General features: G+C 38.5%; 1 protein-coding gene and 1 long non-coding RNA gene across 2 annotated transcripts in view; one reads left to right on the top strand and one right to left on the bottom strand.

Moving 5' to 3' along the window:
• Positions 1-23,827, top strand: part of LOC119008767 (cadherin-12-like) — a 104,565-nt gene that overhangs the window by 16,179 nt on the left and 64,559 nt on the right. Inside the window, exon 2 of the mRNA XM_037079413.1 lies at positions 20,813-21,249. Within this exon, the coding sequence (XP_036935308.1) occupies positions 21,004-21,249 (246 nt within the window). The 5' untranslated portion in view covers positions 20,813-21,003. The remainder of the gene's footprint in view (positions 1-20,812; positions 21,250-23,827) is intronic.
• LOC119008771 overlaps positions 1-23,827 on the bottom strand; it is a 470,444-nt gene that overhangs the window by 433,939 nt on the left and 12,678 nt on the right. The gene's annotated exons all lie outside the window — the stretch shown is intronic.

The following is a 23,827-nucleotide window of genomic DNA, read 5'->3' as shown; positions in this document are numbered from 1 at the left end:
AAACATAGGCTATTATATGCTCATTTTCGAGGATACAAGGCATTTTTGAAGTCAGAAATGTTATGCCCCCAATGTTGTGTCAGTTTTCCCCATGGTGTTGAATATCAATATTTCACAAGGTATCATATAAAAGTTAGAAATTTCAGTATCAGGATAGATGAGCCAAGGTCAGAAATGGAGCCGCCAACCCCTCTGCCTCTGTTGTGCCACAAAAAGACACATGTATCATGACTGTTCGATTTCTTGTGCACTTTGCTCCACAAGTTACTCCAATACTCCACTTTGGATTAGTCAAAGCCCAACAGTCAAACACGTGCGTGTGCATTACAGCAGCAAATGTAGTGTCTTACAAAAGCAAATGTATAAGACTGCCCCCATCACAATGTCCTGGAAACTTCTTGTTGACAGCATACAGCTTACAGAGTTGATATGTTTGACATTCTATATCAACATAAATGCATTGAAATTGCATTTCCAATATTAATATCATCTCCATTTCAACCTACAAATGAGCAAATTATCAAAATGATTACACACATTTTTGTTGTTGTGCTGTAATCACATTTTAGCTGGTTGAGTTATTTACTGGGTAGTATGGCAAAAAGATCAAATCAGTTTAAATCAGATGTGTTCTTAAAGTCAGAGCGTGATGGCCAACAGAGGAGTACTTTAAAAAGCTGATTTACACCACATATGTTCTAGCAGTGCTTCTCATCCACTCAGAAAAAGACATGGCTCTTTTCTAAATCCATTGTTCTGTCAACATCAATTCAAGTGGGTGACTCAGCTCCATCATATTTTTATTACTTCAAAAAGCACCATCTGTTTTTTGCATTTGAAGTTTGCCTTTTTATTTTTTTTGTTTTTCCCCCACATAAGTTTTAAACATGCGATTGTTGCACAACACTAAGGCCACGGCTCCACAGTGGCAGATGCCAAGTTGACCCAAGCAAACAGATCTGAATCAATGTCAACAAGTATGTGCAATATGCTCGCAGCCAAATTCCCTGTTATTATTGGAACAAATTATGCATCGCCCGTGGTGGACTCTTCCAGCTGGACAAATAAGTAGACAGACTTTCTGATGAAGTGACAGCCAAATAAGACAACAAAAGAAGTGAAAATTTCATTAAAAGCTTGGAAGGTAAAGTAGGGCTGACAGATAAAAAATACAACAAAGCAAAGAGCATCACAGCAGTAGCACAATGGACACCACACTTAAAAAAAACAAAAACAAGGAATCAAGCTCCTGGCAATTTACTAGTGCGGTGCCCTTTCAAGTCTTTGCTCTGATCTTAGACCCGCTCTAACACAACTGACATTGCAAAAAATTTGATCACTCTTGCAGAGGGAACTTCAATAGATTACCTGGCAAATATGGCAAAAAAAGAGTCATATTGTTATTATTTTGACAGTTTTGTGATTGCGATATGACTCACTGCGAGTATGAATGAAAAAATAATACCAATCATGACATTTGTTGGGCTCTGTACCAAACAAACTTGTTTTCTCACATCTGGTGAGAAAGCTTTTTTAGGCCAAGATATCTCTGCAGCACTTCAGCACTTCATTAAAATGCCGTTTGGTCAAACATATTTTTTATCTTAATCAAAACACTGCAGCTTCTTGATATTTAGATATTGCACTTTTGATATGTTGGTTAATTGTGCAGCCATAATGGAATCTTAACTTTGTAAGTATATGCAACTCTACTGGGAGTATTTCCAATGATGAGTTAAGTTGAGCCACTGGAGAGACAGTGCGTTCTTTAGCCAGGGTTAGGGCTAACCCTTCCCTTACTGCTGAAACTCGAGCTTTGACTCCACAGAACCATTATACATGTCTCTCCAAAATTATTGTTATATAGCAACCGCTTAGTTGTCAGTGGCAACCAGTAACAGATGTCTGAATGCCAGACCTCTAATTGACTACTCAGTACGCTGTGGATTATAGGTAAGGCTTGTCATGATAAAACAAGGTCTGACCAGTCTGTGGGCATTGCAGTGACAATATAATCGGCTAAAAATACAAAATGTTGACAGGCAGACTCTTTGGTTTCGACTGAATTTACATGTCAGGGATATTTTCTGTGAATAACACAGTTTACTGCATGAATGTGACACTGTACACTAATGACCACAACAACATGATAATAATTTCACTGAAGTAATGACACCACATTACAATCCATTTAGAAATGGCTTTTGTTCCTGTATCAGCCTCGATTTAAGCTCTGTTGCTCATAGACGTGTCAAAATTAGAAGTGATCAGCTTGCATCTGCACTCCATTAAATATCAACACTATAACACTGGCAGGATTGGAGCAGCTCACTGATTCATTCTGAATCCTGCCATTAAAGATCAGAGGTGTGGTTAATGGTGTATGATGCTAACAGTTTACCGTGCTGTGCCTCATTCCAGCGACTTTGTCTGTTTATCGACCTCCAGAAAAGTTGTTTAAAAGCACAATAACACTCCTGAAATTCCCTTAATTTCTCTAATACAGTCTTGTAAAGACCTTGTCATCTCTCTTGTGATTATGCTGTTCCCTTCACATTTATCCTTTGACTCAGATCCAAAATGTGATGGGCACTCCTTAGAAAGGGTAAAGGGAATGAAAAAGGAAAAAAAACCAAGGGAAAATTGGTACAAAAGACTAACAAATAATTCTGTGCGCATGGCTCTTCTGTTGATTTCATTTGATTCCTAGCAGACATAAATTTGTTTGCTGACACTCTGACACAACAAAATATCGATTTGCAGACTCAAGGGACATTTGTTTAACTATCCGCAGAGCACCCTCCAAATACAATCTGAGTCTATCAAAATCTGGAGTGCAGAAAAAATGTATCTGTTTCTCAATCACATAATTAGAGCAAGACCAGCAAAGCAGCATACTTCTGGCACTTTATCACTCATCCATCCTTCATCTCATTCCCATCAAATCATCCAGCCATATAGAACTGCCTGTTAAACCTGCGCACTATATTTGCATTAAACTGGCCTGTAATGTTTATTTTTTTATTAACTGTCCATTAATGTCCACAATGTGTCCCTGAGCCCTCAGTGCTCCAGAGAAGTGGTATGTGCCCCCTCTGCCTCACAGGAATTCTTCTTTTCATGTCCTACAGCCTATATTTCCAGTTTCAGCCACTGCTTATATTAATTAGTGTCACGTAGGGCGAGCAACAGGAGCACTCAGATAACGAGATTTTTTTTTTTTTTTTAGTTAAACATTAAATCTCTGAAAACCCTTATATGGAAGAGTGACTCACAAGGAAGGTACTGAAACGTCTGTCACTGGTCAATGTATTGGTGCATGAATTTATAACTACTCCAAGTTGAGTGCTTGGAATGAGTGAAATAGTACCACTGCAAGATGGTCATTTACAATATCAGACCATGGACAGTTTCTTGAGTACTATCAATGTTTTGGATGCAAACATGTGAAGATACCTGTTATTAATACCAACAATAACTATTGGAGGGTTTAGCCCAATAAAAGAAAATTAGAAAAACATGATTAATGAACAGGAAAGGTGAGCAAAATCAGAGTATCCTGATCAAAGAGTGACTTGTTGGACAGCTTGTCCACCAGTTTGTTCCACACTCTTCTTTATTTTTCACAACAGTCTATCTTGGCTTTGTGAGTGGCGATCATCTGACGATTCACACTACCTTTCTTCAACAGTGGCTGATGGCAGTGCAGCCTCCGACAGTCACATAAGACAGCTTCATTTGAAAATTATGAAATTTATGTTATTGTTATGATGTGGTATTATTACTGTATTGCTCCTCTGCCAAAAGCATTCTGTCTCTGTTCTGCTCACAAGAATGGGCCTTTTATTGTAAATATTGTTAAGGTCGGCTTTTTGATGCTAATTAAGTTGTGACTGCTGAATTATGTGTTTGTGTTTTTCCCCACAAACGATGTCCAAAACTACCTAAAAAGCTGTAACTTAAGGAAACTTACAGACTTATATTAACTAAAGTAATATTTAAAATCCAAAAACGGCAAAGGGCAACATCTAAATTACAGAAGCTGCAAAAGTTTTAAATAAAGTTCAAATGCAAAATAAAACAGCATAATAATTATAAAGGATGGTAGAGCTGCAGTGATGCCTTGGGCTACACATCCTGTTCTCCTGATGTATGAAAATATGTTGGTTTGGCCCCAACAAAGGTCATCATCAAGACGCATGATTTAATAGTTTGTACAGTAATAAAAGTAAAATACAAATTGTAAGGCAAAAATCATAATTCAAACTTGTATTGCAAATCACAATATCTGTCAAGATAATAAATTAGCGTGTGCGAAGCCTGAAAACCTTGAACAAGAATAAGAAAAACAAGGTTTTATTCAAACACACAATGTAAGAACACAACTGTTCTATCATTTTTCCCCATATTGAAATGCAACTTAAATTATTCATGTCAACGTTAACGGGTGCAGAGCAGAACAATGTAAATAAAATATAACACATATTCATATTGAAGAAGGGGGTTGTTATTGGCCAGTAATCAGCAAGTGTCTCCTTCCTGCTCCAAACTATTGTTTTTACATTGGACTTTAAAAATCCACCATCGGTTTGCCTTTAGTTATAGGTCATGGTCACAATTTATCCATCTGCTGCAGGTACCAAGTTATCCAGCAACATAATACTGCACGTTTGAGCCATGCAACACCAATCAATAGTTTAGTCCTGTGCAACACAGGTTAATTAAAACACACACTGAGCCTTCAAACACACCGATGTGTAATGTTGATGTACAAAAATATCTAATGTGTTAATATGCTGCTCTCTGTAGCAGGATTCTAGTGGACTCCCTGCAGCTACTATGCCTCTGTCTTTATTTCCTGCAACAGCTGAAGTCGAGCAACAGCGATACCCGTGGAGTTTGTTTACCTTGAGTCCAATAAATACAGCTTGTTATAGTTTACCCAAGTATGCATGTATTATTTTGGTAGGCACACCATTTCCACCACCCTTACAGTTGCAACATGAATAACACTGTATAAATATTAGAAAATATGGCATGAATCCTGCATGTCATTACCTAACATGCAACTGTCCTATGTCCTTTAACTCTTGTTTGTGTGTGATCCCAGGAGTGTGCACTTAGATATTCAAAGGAAAGTGATAATTGATAACAGATGTAAGAAAAGAAAGTCTTTTTTTTGTTCTTTTTCTGATGGAGTGCATGAGTCAAAAAGGTGTTTTCTGCCTACGGAGTTTAACAGATTCAGCTGAGTGTAATGTAGAGTGGATGGGAAGTTCTATGATGGAATAATTGTGATCTCCTTATCCTCCTTTTGATGTTCATCCGATTGATGTAGACTACTGAATCCATTTGAGGTATTAAAAATTTGAGCAGACCTTTCTCAGAGTTAAAAATGTCCTCATTATTTATTTCAAATGCTTACTAGAGAGCAGATGGGCCCCAAAACATCATCGGAAATGATTAAAATGTTTTTTAGAAACCAACTTCACTTTTTTTTTTCCTTGAAAATCTCAACAGAGGTGTGCTAATGTAGTTAATCAGAATATTGTCAAATGCCGACAAAACCTACATTCACAAATTTGATGTTAGAAGTCTAGACAATACATGCATTTATTCTATTCATTTCTACATATTGCTTCAATAATTCCTTTAACAATGTTCATACTGTATATAACTCTATAACACATGTAACCTATTCTTTCCTGCCTCTGAATTATGTGGAGTTCATTAGGCTTTGGCTGACAGCAACTGCCAGTTCACCTTCAAGTGTGCAATGCCATTTCTGTGGTGCAATGCAGTCCTATCATCAGTATTGTAATGCGTTTTCAAGAGAATTCAATTTACACTCTTGTTACCTGCTCAACATGAACTGCACATGCTCAACTCACAGTCACACACCTCTACATCCTCACAATATGCAAACTACAAAATACACGTTTTGTTTTTTGTTTTTTTAAATCTAGTATTTTTTCAGTATTATTAGTTTTTTTCATGAATTATTCAAGTCTTTGCTACTTTAAATCTCTCTGTGTTTTGATCGCTGTTCCCTCTACTTCTGAATTATTCCTGAGCTGTTCTGAGTTGGCACTAAATGCCAAAATGTTAACTGAAACAAATAAATCCACTTGACAACTCACACAGACAGCCCTGTTTGTCAGCAGAGACTGTAAAATGTATGATTAGCCTCAATTGAAAGAGCCCTCTTCCACTCATCAGTCTCTTATCAGGTACTTCTACTAGCATTGATAGCAGCCACAGCATTGGCATTACTGACGTCTTTGACTTCCGTCTTTGTTTTAAATGAAAATGTCAAGATATTTTGAAAGCTGCCCTTCTCACACAGACTTGAGGAGCTTTAAAAAGACAATAATTTGACGGCATAACCAAGTGTATGTCTAGACTCACACATTTTATTTTCATTTTTCATCCCATACTGTGTAACTGCTAATGTTATTCTCTTGCAAGAGACTTTTAACTCCTGGTGACAACATAAAAAAAAACAATTCCATTACTTTCTACTAAAGTAAGCAGGATTGAGCATGTAATACTGGGCAAAAATAGGTTCACACTGGCAGTTAACTCATACAAAAGAAAAATAATAATTTGTCATGAACCGTGTACTGCAGAGGAGGCTGGAATTCAATTTAAAAAATGCTATCTGGAAGCCTCGCTGTTAACAAGAAAGATTGCAAAAAGGATAAAACCGACACCTAAAACTTTTTCTAAATCTGCACTAGACAAGCTGAAATGTTTGAATTTATTATTGGTTTCTTTACCCAGAGAGTGTAAACCTTGAATATATCAGATAAGTTATTGTTGTGGCCTTGAAAGAACAGAGCAGTTTTCTTTTGCCGGGCTAGATTCTGAACTCTGAATACACTCCGAGTAAATCAAAGCACAAAAAGTGTTTGTACAAACATTAAAAGCTGTGATGCAGTCATTAATCAGTACTGTACATTATTTCTATCATGCTGGCTAACTTTGTGATTAAGGGTCATGAGGAGGATGAGTTTCACTTCAGATAAATGTTGCTTAACTCTAAGAGACAGTGAATGAATGACTGATGTGGATCCAGAAATTTCTCAGCCTTCACTCCTCTAATGAATAGCAGATGATAAAAAAAGGCCAGAGCAGGCATCCCTGACCACAATGATGGAGTACAATTGAGTGGCAATGCCAAAGCAGCAACGTGCAGAGGAAGATTATTGGTATCAGACCACCAACACGTGGGTTTGAAGTTACACGAGGACAGGCACGTTCGGCTCCTGCGCTATGGATGTATTTACAGTGCTGGAGAAGGGCCGAGATAGGAGAAAGCAAGGTGTCACTCAGGACTATATCCATGCAGGGAAAATTGATGGCAGGGGCAAGAAGGAAGGCAGGAATGATGAAGCCTTTCACTGCCACCAATCCATATCAGTGTGTCTAGGATAGCTGTGGCATCACACTGTGTGTAGACAGTGTGTGTACCGTGCATTTCCCCTTCCCCCTGTGCAATGAAAGTAGCTAGGCTGATACCTTCAGTGAGAGAAAACTCTGCAAAGCCTCTATTTAAGTCCAGATGGTAAACACAGCATAACCCCCAGGGATTAGATTGCAGTTTTTTATTTTTTTATTTATGTATTTATTTATTTTCATTTGAAATGACCGGATATCATAACTTTATTTTGATTAGATACAAAATTAACATTTGGTCATTGCAAAGTACCACCAAGAACCTGTGACTCAGCTACTCATTGCCTCTAATAATACGATGATTTCTTTTAGTAGTGATATTTTCCTCTTCTGTCATCATGTGAAATGGTACAAATACTTCTTCTTAGTAAACTCTGTTTTACACAGCTGACGCTGCATAGCTCCGTAAATGCAGGTACACTGTCAGAAATGATTTTTAGTTCAATTAGTGGCATTTTTTTTCTTTTACAGTATTTCAACATGATAAGCAGCCTTCATTCAAGATTAGGTAAGAGAGGTAGAACAGAAGGGGAAAAACACATCTCAATTCTTGTGCACATGCTGTGCCAGGAGCATCATCCTGGTGGAAAAAGGGACAGTTCAAATTTGCATTTAGATTACTGTGGTAATAGAAAAACCACGGTGATGAATCTTGTCCTAAAAAATAGACTAATGTGGTTGTATTTTGAATAAAACTGTACAGTCAAAGACTCCGGGTGAGTCTGTATGAAAGACGTGTGATGGAATCGTCATAATCAATCCATCATACTTAACCAATAACACCTAATCCATAGTTATTACCAGGTGGAAACAGTATTATGCAAAAATAAACAGATTATGATAACCACTGCAACTGTACACACCGTGCATACTACACAGTTACTGTTAGGAGGCCGATATTATTGGTAAACTTAAGCCTAGTCAAAGATGTAGTATATATTAGTATGAGACTATATGAGGTCCGATATGCAGCAATATGAAACCTGTTTGTGTTTTCTTCCCAAAACATAATACAGAATACCATGCCTGGGGTAATTTCTAATTATCAATATCTAATTGAAATTCACTATTTTATTATTTTGGACTACAAATTTAATGTTGAACTGTCAAATATTTTGGGTCCATCATGTACGCATCAGACTGCTGTACTTGTTCCGATACTTGTCTTTGTCAACTTAGTCATTGAATCTATGTTATCAAGAATCTTGAATGTTTGTCAAAATACCAGTAGTCACCCCAAAAATGATATTCAATATAAGTATTTGGTATTTGAAAAATATCCTGATACCTGATTTTTTTTACTATAACCAAGCGGTTATGAAGTGCTTGTGGAGATTTCAAAATATCAAGATGTATACTGTGTATATGATATAGCCTAATGTCAATATATATATTTTCTGAGACTCCATCGTCTACCCCTTACTCATTATATCCACTCCTTTCCCTCTTTGTGTAATCTCTACAGAGTACCTTGTATCTTAGAGACAACAGAAATGGTATATCTACTGTATTTCAATCAGGCATTTGCTGCACATCACGTCAAGCGCTGATTTCCATATTCATTATCACAGTATGTCAATAGTGCATACCAAAAGGCTTCATCTGTTTTCAGTTCTCCCCTGTCCTCCGATCGCAAAATTGACGGCTCCACAGCATCGGAGCATCATAATTAAGCATCGCCAAGCCTGTTCTCATCCACACTTTTAAGAGCTGTCTGAAATAATCAAAAAATAAGGCGTTCATCACGTGAAAATTCCCCCGTCGACAGAAGTCATTACTGCGGTGGGGAAAATGCAAACAAGAGGAAGGAAACACAATTGGAAACAAGTTAGAGAAAATGTATTCAGCATTAGCTTATTCTGTATTTACTTCTCAAGTTGAGAAAGAACTCTGTCTGCAGTCAGCATGGAAACAAGCTGACTGTTACTCTGCATCACCTGCATTATCAACTGTGACGCAAATAGAAGTAGGAGGAGTTTTTTTTTTTAATTTCTGTATAGGGTGACTCAGGCAGACTTGTTGTGACAAAGATCGCATGAATTGCAAACCCTGAGGAGTCCAAGTCATTAGCATTCAGTCAACGGCAGAGGTGAAAATGTTAGCTCTATTTAAGCTTCAGTGAATAACAATGTCGAGGAGCTTGCCATTTACACACAGTAGCTGTGTGTATTCAAAACTAACAGTTGAGTGATTCCATTGAACACATGCTAGCAAGATATTTTTTTTTTTCACCTCACCAACCTCGGCAGAAGAGTATTATCACTCAGTGTGAAAGGCCAGTTATCTGTCCGCTGAATCAACATGAGGCTGTGGTTGATGTGAAAACCTTTTGATCGAAATGCTGAAAGTAAGGTGGAACACTGAAGCAGTAATGCAGAATAGCCTCAATTCTAAATATACAACCATAACACTGAATGATAACCACAATAGTGTGGGATGGTGGTAGGGCAGTGGGACTGGAACTGCTCATAGAGCAAGTCCAGCGACTGTTGATTAGAATAGAGATTGCCAACTTCAAAAATGCCACAAAAGCAAACATGGCAGGTTCTTTTTCTGCGATCATTAAACAGTAATTCAGAAATTGTTGAAGCCACTGCCCATCTCTCTCTCTCTCACTCTCTCTCTCTGTCTGCTGTTCTCTCTCTCATATCTAATTTATTGCCATCTGCTCAGCCTGGGTGTAAATCTGAACGCAGACTGACTTGCTCGCCCAAGCTTTATCTGTTAACATTTAGCAATGTCTAATTAAGCGAAAATGGGAAACGCGTTGGCTGAAAAATGCTGCGGCCGGATAATGACAGTCATAATAGTTTGGGATATATGTCTGTCACAGCAAGCAAATGCACTTATTAGATCAGGGTAATTAGAAGAAGACAACAGCTGTAATAGGCAAAAGCTGTTCAGCTGTGATTAAAGAGGCTAACTTGCAGCACATCAATTGTTTTCAGCTGTGCTGATGACTGATGAAGGTCACCACAGGCAGAATACCAAAGAATTCTCCATTCACCGCTCCCACTGAAAGCTTGATGAAAAACTTACAAATACTGAAAATGCTCTTTGGATAATCGGATAAAGACAACGTGATTAACTGCAGGATCAGCTCCAATATTGATATTTAGCTGGCTCAATAAAAAGCTTCAAGGTGATGTTACATCTGCCGGCAGATAGAATAGAGCAATAACAGTTGAGCAGCAAATTGCTATTGTGTATCTAACCTCATACAGAAATTAATAAACAAGGTGCTGTCACTGTATGCTTGCTGACAGAACTTTTTTGTCACATACTATAATCAGTTTTTTTCTTTCAAATAACACTTTAACCACCAAAGAACAGCATTATCTGGTCAGCACTCCCTATTATATGACATACTGGAAGCTTGAATGCTTGAATATTAACTATAAGCAGGGTTTAATAATAAGGATTGCCCAATTGCCTGGAGCAATAAAAAGGCCTCATAGGTCTAGTAAATCTAGCGACTCAAATTTGCCCGATAGGTAATTGGTAAAGCGTTAAACACACTTTTTTTTTTTGTTTTGTTTTGTTTTTTTTCTGGAGCTGGAAGTAGCTCAGGCATGAGCTATCTCAATTCCTTTTCACCTCTGTTGAGAGATGCACTTGCACAGCACCAATCAGACAAACAGAAAGAAAACGGCGCCCATTAACAACATTCATGAGCCGAAGCACAAGCAAACATTGTATTCATCCTTGAGACAGAAGTTAACTTGCTATCTTTCTTGCTTTCCATCTATGACACACCATGTCCCTGTCCTGATTATTTTATTTAAAACTAGATTGGCACTCAGTAGAGCACATACCTCTATCAAGTCCATTTAACCTCTTTGGAGGAGGCAAAAAGGATTATCAGCAAGTAGAAAAGAAATGAAAGAGAAACAAAGCCTGATATTGAACCCTGCTATTAGTTGCATATGTTACTTAGCATTATCAAAGCATATCATAAGCTTGCAAAATGATCTTCAGCCTTCAATCTACCTAAGAATGAAACTAAAAGGTGAATACACATCAAACTCTCTTGAAAACCACGATCTATAAAGTATACTTTTTTGCTCAGAATTAGTAGTTATTATTGACCTTCTAGTGATTGCTGTTGCTGTGAACAGGGACCAGGCAGTGATTTCAAAGGTCCTCAAAAAAAAAACTTTTTCCTTGGTATAAGACATTCTTCATACCTTGCTAAATCGATATTTAATGATAGCATGGTGGGTGTTGTCTAAAGGACTCCACTGAGCTTATAAAATGATTAAGTTGAAATTCTCACAAAGAATAATTCAGGCAGGAAAACAGTTAAATGATACTTAACAGACCAAAGGCAATGTCTTAATGAGTTCCCCCCCTTTTTTTAAAGAGTTTAACACATGATTGACTTTAATGTACAAATCTAAGTGGCCCGTCCTCTACCTCACAAAGTATGGGGACAACTGATGCATTTAGTTCAGCAATTTAAGGGAACTAATTTAGATTGGATGAGGGGTGATCATGAGAACATTATAAACTGGGTGTAAAATAACATTTGCCCTCTATCAACTGCAGTATCTCCTGAACTTTGGGACCATTAAAATGTCCTCCATTATGGCAGCAGGAGATCTGTGGTTTAACTGACTGTATCAACGTACATCTGCAAAATGTGTAGTAGAAAAGTTAAATTATTACTGTCACCAACAAATGCTTTAATCTGATGACTGTTGTATAATGGGTTTCTTCATGGATAAGAAAAAAAAGTTCCATTTTCACAGCTTTAAGTCCATCTTTTTAGTGGCATTTAGAAATATTTCTCAAACAAGGATGCTCTGGAGGATTCTGATTTCCTCTTTCTTTCCCCTTCCGGACATCTTACTGAACTGTGAAATAGCAATTTTATCCTGGAGTAGCACTTAAGTCTCAAAACTGTAACTGTGTTTTATTATTTTATTTCAGCATATTAGAAAATGGCTTGGATCTTAAATGTCAAACCTTGCTGTTAGTCTTTCTGTATTGACATTTAGAAAGCTGTTGAATGAGTCACTGTCTTTCACATATCTTACTAAGTGATTGAAAAAATTGTCAAGGACCCACATTTCAAGCGTTTAGAGAACAATGGAGACCATTAATAGTTTTGCTCTACAGTGACCAGGTGTTTTTATTGTGCATGGTTTTCTGCAACTCTACAATTAATTTTCCTTTTCCAGGTGCTTGACCACTTGCCCAATGCAATCTGTCTTGTTATAATCCGACTTGCCTTGTGTAACCTCCTCAGTCAATATTTGGCATCGCCTTCAGCAGAATGTAATGACACGCTTTCTCACAAAACAACAGGGTTCAAAATTCAGCCTCAGAGTCTGTCTTTTCTTAGTTCAAACTGAGGCAGCGGGGGCTATCCGAGTTTACGTGGCACTCCCAGGTAAAGCAAGATCCCCCCCCCTATTGTCAATTTGGCTTGTGGGCTCGTACTCAAGCTGAGTGTTGACAGGTCTCCACATTCGCACCTTTTATTTTAATGTACATTCATCCGGTTCAGATCATAAAAAACAGTGGCAGCTCTGACTCAAACAACAGGAACCTGGCATCAGTGTTCCACCTGTGTGGGTGCTTTATTTATCTTATTTGTAAGTGTGTGTGCGTGAGTGCGTTGCAGGCATTGTGTCCCAGATTATCAACAGCATCTCAAAGTTAGGAAGAAAAATCCATTATTTAGATACAATGAGCCTATCTGAATTTTTTATCTATAGTTTCTTTTAAATCATAACCTTTCATATGAGCCGCATCTGTTGCATCACAGACTATGTTGGCAGGGGATTCAGACATGTTCACGCTGGGGAGAGCTGACTCAGAGTGGTGCTTCTTTATAGCCTCGGGCCAGTTTTGTCTCTATAGCTAAGCCTTCCATATCTTCAGGGGGGAAAAGTTCAGTTTTGACAGAGAGGCAACCTTCGTTCAGTAGGACACACGGCTAATTTATTTGTCATCATCACTGAAATATACTCAAGGTGATATACCATCTTAGGGAGTTTATGTACTTAATGATATGAAGACCTCCTTAAGGAGCAAGAATCAACTGTTGAGGCCATTTCTGGTCAGTGTAAAATCAAGCTAGTTTTTTCCTGAATTACAGTATGATGAAAAACATTAAGATAAGGGGTAATTCAGGGTTACAAACACGGTTCCCCACTGCAAGAATTCCATCTTACATAAAGTACAGACACACTGACTCCACAAAGCTATGAAATTATGCTATTGAGTAGCAAACTGATTTGTGACTGAACTGGAATTTCAAGGTCACACGTTAGACAAAACTTGCAATACATTTGTCCATGAGCTGCTCTGAAAAGATCTGTCTGAACAGATTGTGTACACCGGACGGAAATGTTTTGAAAGGAATACACTTTTGATTTTAATTAATGCTGGTGTCTACAATGGTCACATAACAAGTTGCGTTTCGCTCCTACTTGACATGCATAGCTGCAACCAGAAGCATATTTTCTGCTAGCACATACAGCGATTATGTATTGGGCTATGAGGAACTGACAGTCCCTGACTCAGAGAGCATTCCCTGTACAACTGTTTTCTAGCAGTCATATGTCACAGGGTCAAACATTTGTTGCAGCCCTACATGGTTGAAACTGTCTGCCTGGATGACAGCAGTTGCCAGTGCACCAATAGTGCTCCAGAACTGCCTTGGGGCAAAAGGGCTGCTTCATTTCATCTCTGTAGCTGTCTGTCTTTCACTGCTCCAGAATAAGATCAGCCATGTCTCCTAACTGAATATTTGTATCTGTCAGAGCTTCCCATGTCAAATACATGATAAAAGATAGCTGAGCACTGGATTATCAGGAAATAGGGAATTCAAGGGAGAACATAAAACTGATTTGATCTTTTATCATTTGTGATTTAATAGCAAAAATAACACACGTCATCTGCATTAACAATGAATACATCCCAGTAAACTACTTGTTGAAGGTGTTTTAGAAATGAAATGTGATACCAAATTAGATCACAAATCACTTTTCTGCTACTTGATGTATTGTCTCAACACATTCCTATTCTTTCTTTTTTTTTCTTTTTTTTTTGTAAATGGAAGAGCAGTTAATATTCCTCCCTCCATTGATTTCTGCTGATGCGGAATGAGCACTCAATTGGTTTGGGTAAGGCTGACACTATTGTGTCTGGAAGGAAGGTGTCAAAGAGAAAATGTAGCAGTGATGGAGTGACACATTTCATATTAAAAAAAAAAAGACAAGTTGACATTGGTTGTACTTTGACAAACCTTACTTTGTCTTGTTTGCTTCTCTTGCCAGACCCTGCTTTCTGACAGCCACTTGTCATAGAGCTTCCATTAAAAAAAAAAACAAAAAACACACACATTGTGCATTCCCCTAACAAGAAATATTCCAGGCCAAGTTTGATTTGAGAAAGCTGGCTGGGAAATGACATTAAGCAATCAGCTGGAGAGAAGATATACAACTATACTGGAGCTGCTAGAGCATCGAAGGGTTGTACTGTGGTGTTACAGAATTAGATTATTTCCTCACAAAAAGGTCTTTGGCAGACTACACTTTAACCAGACAACAAACAAATGTTGGTCTTTTCATCAGGTTATGAATTGTACTAATTATTCTGATCAGCTTCATTTTAGACAGCGCTGATCCTTTAATCTTGGACATAATTTCAATTCAATGTACATTTTTGATTACATACATACATCTGTCATACATTTGAACTTCTTTAAGTAACATTTTCAGGACAAACAAAAAAAAATATTCCTAAAGGGAAACATTTCCCAATATTGAATAACTGGCACCATGTAAAACTGTATTTCCCAAGCAGCATCCCACACAACCAAAACCTCCCGCAAAGTCTCTTTCCAGTCTTGGTTCTGCTGACAAAGCACTTTACTAAAGTAAACATCAAGGCACATTTATCACAGAAATGGCCTTGGCAATGGGAGTAGTTGCCATTTGTCACTATTAAAAGAAAGTGTTTTGGCTTACTGTCTTAGTGCTCTAATGAACTCCATGAAAGATAGAGTTGTTCTTCAACAGGGCAAATCTGTGGTCAACAAACTTAGTGCCGGCACTCAATACTACTGTTATCATCGCTTTCAAATCACTACAGTTATTTATTGCTGAATCCGTTTTTTCAACAAGGTAACCAATACGTGTTTTGCTGATAGTCAACACCTTAACTTATTAATGCTCTCTGACAAACCACATATTTACTTTGTCTTTAATAAGGTACGGGTGGGAACATCATTGTGATATTGTAGATGGAACCGCATCGCTGACATACTGAGAGTGGCTCAGGCTAAGCAAAAACTCATCATATTCCTGGTGTGAGAGCGCACAGCATTTCATATCCAACACAAACTTTAACAACCGCCTGGACATAATATGAGTGGAAGGCATTCTTTGGCTCGCCCCAGACAAAATGTGTGTGGGATGTAAGAAAAAGTGGGGAGGGCAACTCATCACATCGTATTAATGTTTCCATTGTTCAGGGGACCAAGTTGTGTGCTCCTCATAGCTTTTGTGCATACAAGCAGTCCTCCAATGAATATTATATAAAGAAACTTTTAAAAATGAAAAATCTCCTTAAAAGGGCAGCGTTCTCCCAACACAGCAACAACACTGTGGGGCCCTGCATCAAACAGCTTGAAGAGTCATTGTCTCACACACAGATGAGCATAAAGCACTTGGTTTTTGCCAAGCCGACAGAATGGCTGAAGCCAAACTGCGCCTCAATGAGTAAACATATCTGAGAAACAAACAAAGCCAGTTTATTCACTACTCATTACCTCGGTCATGTCATAACCTACGCGTGAGGTGTTCTTTGATAATTCAACCCGACTGGCCAGCTGTGTTGTTACTCCCATTTTCATTACATTGCTTCCACCTACACTTCTCTCCTCCCACACTTCCCCTGAAGGCTTTCAATGATATTACAGTCTTATTCGGCCTTAGCTGTGCAAAAAAAACAATGTCCTCACAGTGATTTCCCTGACTAACACTCGTTCACTTCATCTCCGTGGCCTTAGAGCACATATTTTGTCATCAGTCGGGGGATGGAGTTCAACTGAGGTGACTGTTTTGATCAGTGCGGTGACAGTGTTGAATCACAACATGGCTGTGCGAGGGGCCATCACTTCATTAAAACAAGATGATTAAAACAATAAGGGCCTGTACTGGTACGCTTGTGTTTCATTTATTTTTTTAGAGACACAAGCACAGTCAGTTCTTTTTTTCTCCTTGCTAATAACTGCTGAGACTTGTTGATGGGTGGCCTTGTGCATCTAATATTATATGACAATTATACTCAGACAACTGAATGTACAAACATTCACATTGTCCTTTTTCCTGAAATCATTCAGTTACTAAATAAATTCCCCAAATCTACTGTTAAAAGATTCACATTTAAAAAATAATCTCAGAACATACTTAATCATTAACCTCTATCTGTGTCTGGTTTATGATACAATGGTAATCCCTCAACATGTATTTAAAAACAGCTCTGCAGCGCATTATTCAATATTGATTCAGTGATTATGTTAGCTTCATTAGATGTTTGTGTAACACTTGAAGATACTAATCACTGTTGTATTTTCTAATTGCTGTCACACAGGTTTCTAATCTCAGTTTCTCTTACTTTTAATGTTATTACTTTGTCGATTGTAAAACCACTGGATGAGCACTTCTGCATACACAATTGCAGGCAAGACAGGGGATTCTGGAGAAAGAGATAGTTGGTTTTATTAAGGATCAGTTCTTGAAACACACTTTGGGTTGGTACTACGCCTGAAATTCTAACACAAAGCATTGCTATCTGATGACCTATATGACACATATCATACAATCAACATCAGCCTTCAATCAATCATTAAATGCAAGTTATGTAAGGCTGTGAAAGGGTGAATTTACTGTAGCAGATATTTAAATATCTATAATCTAACCCATCTTTCTCTCCCTAGTTGCACTTTGTTCATGTACAACTGCCTCTTTGCATGATCATTAGATGACTATTGCATCTAAGCCCTATAAAATGACAAAAACAAACAAAAAAAAAAGAATGATGTCTTAATACGTAGAACATTCTCCCAATTTACAATTGAAGCCATTTAATTCAAATAAACTAATGTGGTTGCAAATGTATGACTCTATCTTTACTTCTACTTCTACTCCATATGTGAATCAGGCCCAGTATACCTCTACTCTAGATGTAAATTGGACCCAACATTTCAAAAAACGTCTTGCAACTTATGGTGATTAATTCCAATCTGAATCATGAGTAGGCAGGTACACAAAACAACTGTCTCGTCTATACGTCTGGGTGACGTGTCAGTCTACAAAGCAAAACACTGCAGTAATTAAAGAAGAGGGATAAAAGAAAGTATCCCTGCCCACGTTATATATCAGGAAATGAAGTGAATGCAAAACAACAACTTGATCCAGATGAGTAATCTCTCCCCGCCATTGCAGACGTCGATGCCTACTTATTTGTTTGTCATGTTTATGGCAGCCTTGACGACTAATAACTTTCTGTGCGAGCCTCTTGTGGGTGGTAATCTGCACCAGCAGATCGGCTAGCCATATGTTCTTTGATTATTGAAGGTGATGTGTGAGAACGCTGTCAGCCCACTGTGTCGTGTTATCTGAGGTAGACACACAGGTCAAGGCTCACAACCGAAGCCCGACACATGCTAATGAACTTATCTCATAAAATATGCATCAAGCCCTCCCTGGGCCGTACAGTGGCAGAGGCGTGATTTTGCAGGAATTATGGGAACAGTCATTTTCCATTATGTCAATGCTAAATGAGGAGTGACCTGCGGGAGAAGCATGTCTGACCCGTGTCAAGATAGTTCCTGCCAATTTTGCAGGGAGAACTTTGCAGATCAGTTTTGACTTTTAAGATAGTGTGGTGACAGAGAGAATAAATGGATCTGGGTGCACGGCGTAACCTTGTTCAAGTAATCTCCCTCAGAAGCCAATGTTCGAAGTCTGTATAATTAATCAAAGACAATGATGTCAATGAGGGCTCCGGTTATGAAATTAGAGGCACGCTGTCTTCCATTACTGTACAGCTTATAAGTGCATTAGGAGGGAGAGAGGAACAATAAACCAGGTGTGGAAACCATTAGCTCAATCCTTCATTCTAACCATTTGCGGTTTCCGTCTCTTGTTTTCAGGGCAATTAAGTGTCTCGTAACAAGGCCAGAGCTGAATGCTCGAGTGTTGATTTGGTAGTCAGGATTACAAACAAGGTGTGAACAGCAACAGCGCAATAGCGGTTAGTTCAATAATGAATGAGGCTTCACAAATTAGGTTGGTTCTATAATATTTCTTTTTCTTCTGCTGCTTTAGGCGGTGTAATGAATGATTGTTCAATTACATAATCAGGTTTTAGTCGCCCCCGAATGTGCTACCTGTCCAAACACAACTCACTGACATCCCATCTGTACTCAGAGCTTTCATAAGTCACAAGGTGGAGAGTGACCTAATTGTGTTATATGGACTTTTGTAATCATGTTTCATTTTATAATGATTTTACGAAAGCGCTTACGCATTCAAGTTATTCTGTGACTGCACTACCTTACATTTGTATTCAAGAACAATTGATAAATTGTATTAGGCCACTACTCATACATGCAGCACACAGTCTGTTCGAGTGAGAAATCAAATCTCCATGTATTGTTATAACTATATGGTCACATGCCTCTGTGCACCAGTCAAGCTGCTTTTCCTGAGCTACAGCACTGAATAGTTGCCGGGACAATTTTCGCAGACCATTCGGATGTCACAGTTGACCAAAGTTGACCTTTGTCCTGTTGGATGAATTTGACCTTGAACCGATTACAATTTGATGGGCAAAGGCAAATCGGTTGACCCTTGATCAAAGTGAATGTCTGTGCCGCATCTAAAGAATCAAGCCATTCTTGAGATATCATGTTCACAAGAATGGGAGGAACAGACAACCCAAAAAACAAAAAACTCTATGAAGGAACACTACTGCATAAACAAGAGATTGAGTTGTTTTTAAATTGTCTAAAATATGTGCTGAAAAAGATGTTCACGATACAATTACTTTGTTTGCTCACTACACACAGCATAAGTGGCTTGAGATGACGGTGCTGTGACAAGATGCATTCTGCCTATGTTTACAGCTCACTGGTTCTTCCACTGATCTATTTGAAGACATAAAAAAAATGTATTGGAAGGGAGAGCAAATTAAACATTCAATTGCATGTCAGTGAGCCGGCTTATATATTGTTAATCTTCTGTGTGAGTTGCTTCTTTCATAGAACGCATGCCTGTCAAATGCCATGCTGCGGCAAGCGGAACAATCTCATGTGGCCGCTGGTTGTCAAATCAGTTGTGCTCCTCACAGAAGTGATGTCTGAGAGAAAGCAAAGTACCTTGAAGAAATCATTGTGAGCATGCTGCTTCGCACTGACATCTCACACAGTGCACGAGTCAATTTGATGAACTTCCAATGCATCATGTTACAGCCTTCAGATGGTTGCTGGCTGCAACTGATGTAACTACCGCACAGTTTTTCAGCAGCTTTCTGCTTCATCTGACTGCATGTGAAGCAAAGCATAAAAGCTCATCAGCACCCTCTCATTAAAGTGTCATTAAATAATACATGACTTTCAACCTCTATGGGCAATCAAGGAACTGTAGTAACTCTGACAAGCTGGTGGCCTAAAATTGACAGCAAAAAAAGAGTCACGGATTTCACTACAGAGACAAGTAATCTAGCTAATTAGAGCATACATCCAACTGTTGAGTACAGAGGAAATTTATTGCCAGGCAAATAATTATCTCTTGCTTTTTTTTTTGCTTGAAAATGCCAGTACTATCATTCATCATTAAGTAGTTAAAAACTAAAGTAGTAGGGAGGTTTTTGGTCACAACGTCATATGTATTTGTGCACAACAGCTGTTGACAAGCTGTTAATCCTTTAACTAGTCAGGATCGACCCATATGGTTTTATCAACACCAGTTATGAGTGATTAAGGAGAGTGGTAACCATTATTTGGAACCATGAAAACCTGGAAGTAAAAGTGAGGATCTCAGTCTCAAACTTTAGAATAACGTTTTTATGGAATGTCATTAAGTACAATTCACTCAAGAAGTGGTCAATTTTGAGGTGTTTGTGCTTGATTACATTTTATTCTACTCTGTATTTCCACTACAATGTGGAGGCATTGGACTTTTTTACTCAATACATTTGGCTGATTGCAATAGTTTCTAGTTATTTTGCAGAGTCCGACTTTTTATCACTGCATCTTGAATGGGAATGCAGGTTATGCGGATTGACAAAAAAGCAAACCTTTGAAAGTGTTTATTTGTCGTTTTTCCTTTAGGTGATGAGTGCCACAAATCTCTGAGTGGGATACTGACAGGCCCAGAAAAACTGCTTTTTGTTGGGTTTTCCACACCTGGCACGGCCGCCCGCCTCACCCATTCCCCACAATCACCTCTACAAGTCATTTCAGCGTGGCTCAGCTCTCGTCACTGGACTTTAACTTGGGGACCTGACCCTCACAGATCGCCAATGCTAACAAGGAACTGCCTGCTGCTGTTCCTTTGGATTCTCGTCGACGAAGGCTCAGTCTTTTCTTTGCGTCCGCCTTTACCGCCACTGGGACGGAGCAGGACAGGGAGGGAACACGCCAGGAGCTCGGTGGGCCCAATGAGGAATGGGGCAGCTGGATTTCAACGGGTCAAAAGGGGCTGGGTGTGGAACCAGTTCTTTGTACTGGAGGAGTACATGGGGTCAGATCCACAGTACGTGGGCAAGGTAAGAGGCCTCATTTTTTCAGTTTTTTATGGTGCGCCAGAAGTCATAAATCACATAGTAAGGAGCTTGGGAGAAATTGAATTGGTGGTAAATGGAGGGAGCAGTAGAACGTGAGGGAGATAAAATAGGGGAAAGGAACAGAAGAAAAAGAAGGATCACTGATGTAGAGTAAGTTTAAAACTACTACTTTCAGCTGGGCAATATCAGCAAAATAAATTATTACAATGTTTTCATTTCTTATTGATACATTCACAAACAACGTGACAGTCTATTGGGTGAGGTCTTCCTTTTTAGCACAACAATTGGAACATGTACAAACAGATACATCTGCCAACTCTGATGGCAACTGCCACAAATTACCCATTTACATTTTGCCTCTGGAACTAAGCCTCACCATTTTAATCTAACGCTCTCATTGTAAAACTGTCCCTTTTTGTTAGCGTTTTAAGATATAAATGGTCTCAGGCATAGGAGGAAAATCCATACATGCTAATGGAGCAGTGCCAACATTTCTATGTTAGACTAGGCAGACACACATGACATTGAAGTTGTGAGAGAATCGATGGAACGGTTGAAATAGATTTAAATTACAGTCCCTGTAAAGCTGTCAAGAACATCATAGTTATGAGCTGGGTGAGACGCTGACAGCAATAAAAAAGACAGCAGAGAAGCCAAACAGCCTTAACTGAATCTAGACAGACAGACAGACAGACAGATAGACAGATATATATACATATATATACATATACATATATACATATACATATATGTACACATGACCCCGGAGACACACTCCTTTTTGTCCCACCTCAAACCTTGGCCATCTCATGTTTTTTAGTATTGAGTTTTTTATTCTCTGCTCAGTTTAAGACATTCAGAAGTAAACTCTGTGGGGGTTTAAAGCTAAAGTTGTAATTTGGCACTCCTAGCTTACATAGGATAATAGTAAGACTGACTTATCTGCCCCAGTGCCACTGCAATCAGCCCTGACAAGCCATGCTGTTTGTGGAAGACTCTGAGGCTGAAGGCAGGGGAGGGAGGCTGCTGTCTGCTGCACTCCTAAGTCACTTAATCCTGGACTGCTGCACTGCTTCAAAATAATTGACTGATTCTTTGACATATGAAAAAGCATTTGGAGATGGGATCCTCTGACTTTTGTCAAGACAATCTTAAGAGAAAAGTCAAGCGCTTCAGAACGATTGTAGGTGTAACAGGATAAAAGGTAAAACACAGAATACCTGAAGACTGGGAGGACATGGGTGTTAGTGACGCGTCTTCCAGGGCATTATCAAGAAAGACAACAGAGGCCAAGAAAGGTAACAGTTTTGTTTTCAAGGCACATAGATTAACTCTAATGGACCATGTGTCTTAGTGCAATAAATGCTTGTCCCATAATACATCAATGCCTAATTGTGGTAATGTATTCACTCTTGAGTGCAAACATGATTTCCATTCAATGACTTGCAGAGTATTGGGGCTACGGCAGCTCAAGCGACCGCTGCTTTCCCCTCAGTGGTATAAATCCCCTTTTGGACCAAATTAAGTAATAATCAAGAATATTGCTGGTATTAATTTTTAGCGATGCCAATTTCTTTCATTGACAAAGCTATCTTTCTTTATACATGTTTCTTTCTTTTCGCAATGGTCAACTCAAGTTTTTTTTTGTCTATTATTAGGCAAAAATGTTATATCAATATTTGATAAACTTCTTAGTGCAATACAATCTATTTACAATTGTCAGTGGAAATGGTTTATTGCTGCTGTCATTACCATAATTGGGTATGTGTTCACTAAGGCCACGTAAAGCAAGGAAATGCAGCTTTATAAAACTTGCTGTATGTTGGATTTTGTATATGGCGATGCAGACAGTTCCCTCCAAAGAGAGACAATGGTTCATTTTTGAACCTCAAGGCATCCCTCAGGGATGTGATGGACAACTGAAAACACACTGCCTCAAGCCATGGCTACCAAAAGTGCAGAAGAATAAAAAGTTGATGCAGCCACAGGGCTTTAGTTTTGCAATTTCAGTTTCAAAAGAAAAAAAAAAACAAAAAAACAGGTGAAAGTGAACAGGGATTTTTGTTGCCGTTGTTGTTTTTGTTGTTGGTTTTCTCCAATAGTTTCCCTTAAACATATCAAGGAAATCCGATATATATGTTTAACTTTTTAACATAAAGAGCTCTACTTACACAGAGAGCACAGTTATTTGTTTTATGAGATCTGTAAATATACAATCATACAATCAAACAGCGTTTTCCTCCTCCTATTTGTTTGATGCATTTGTATTATTCCACAATTAACTAATCCTTAGGGATGCTCCATAAATGTTGATTAATTGAATCATCAAGCGGTGTGCAGTGAGCAATGAGTGAGGCTCCAAACAGAGCAACGTACATAATAACCAATAAAACCGAGACAGGTGAAATTTTGTATTCAGGTACATCACTAGCTTGCAATAGGAAACACAATATGTTAAGTATTTAAGGTGTGAGGGTACTCCCTGTGATATTTTGTGGGGAATTTGTATTAATTTTTTTTTATGTAGCAGTAGTACTTTTAAGAATATGAAGCAGAAGAA

This window comes from Acanthopagrus latus, chromosome 19 (assembly GCF_904848185.1).
Source record: "Acanthopagrus latus isolate v.2019 chromosome 19, fAcaLat1.1, whole genome shotgun sequence".
NCBI lineage: Eukaryota > Metazoa > Chordata > Actinopteri > Spariformes > Sparidae > Acanthopagrus > Acanthopagrus latus.
This window is presented reverse-complemented; position numbering and strand designations above follow the sequence as displayed.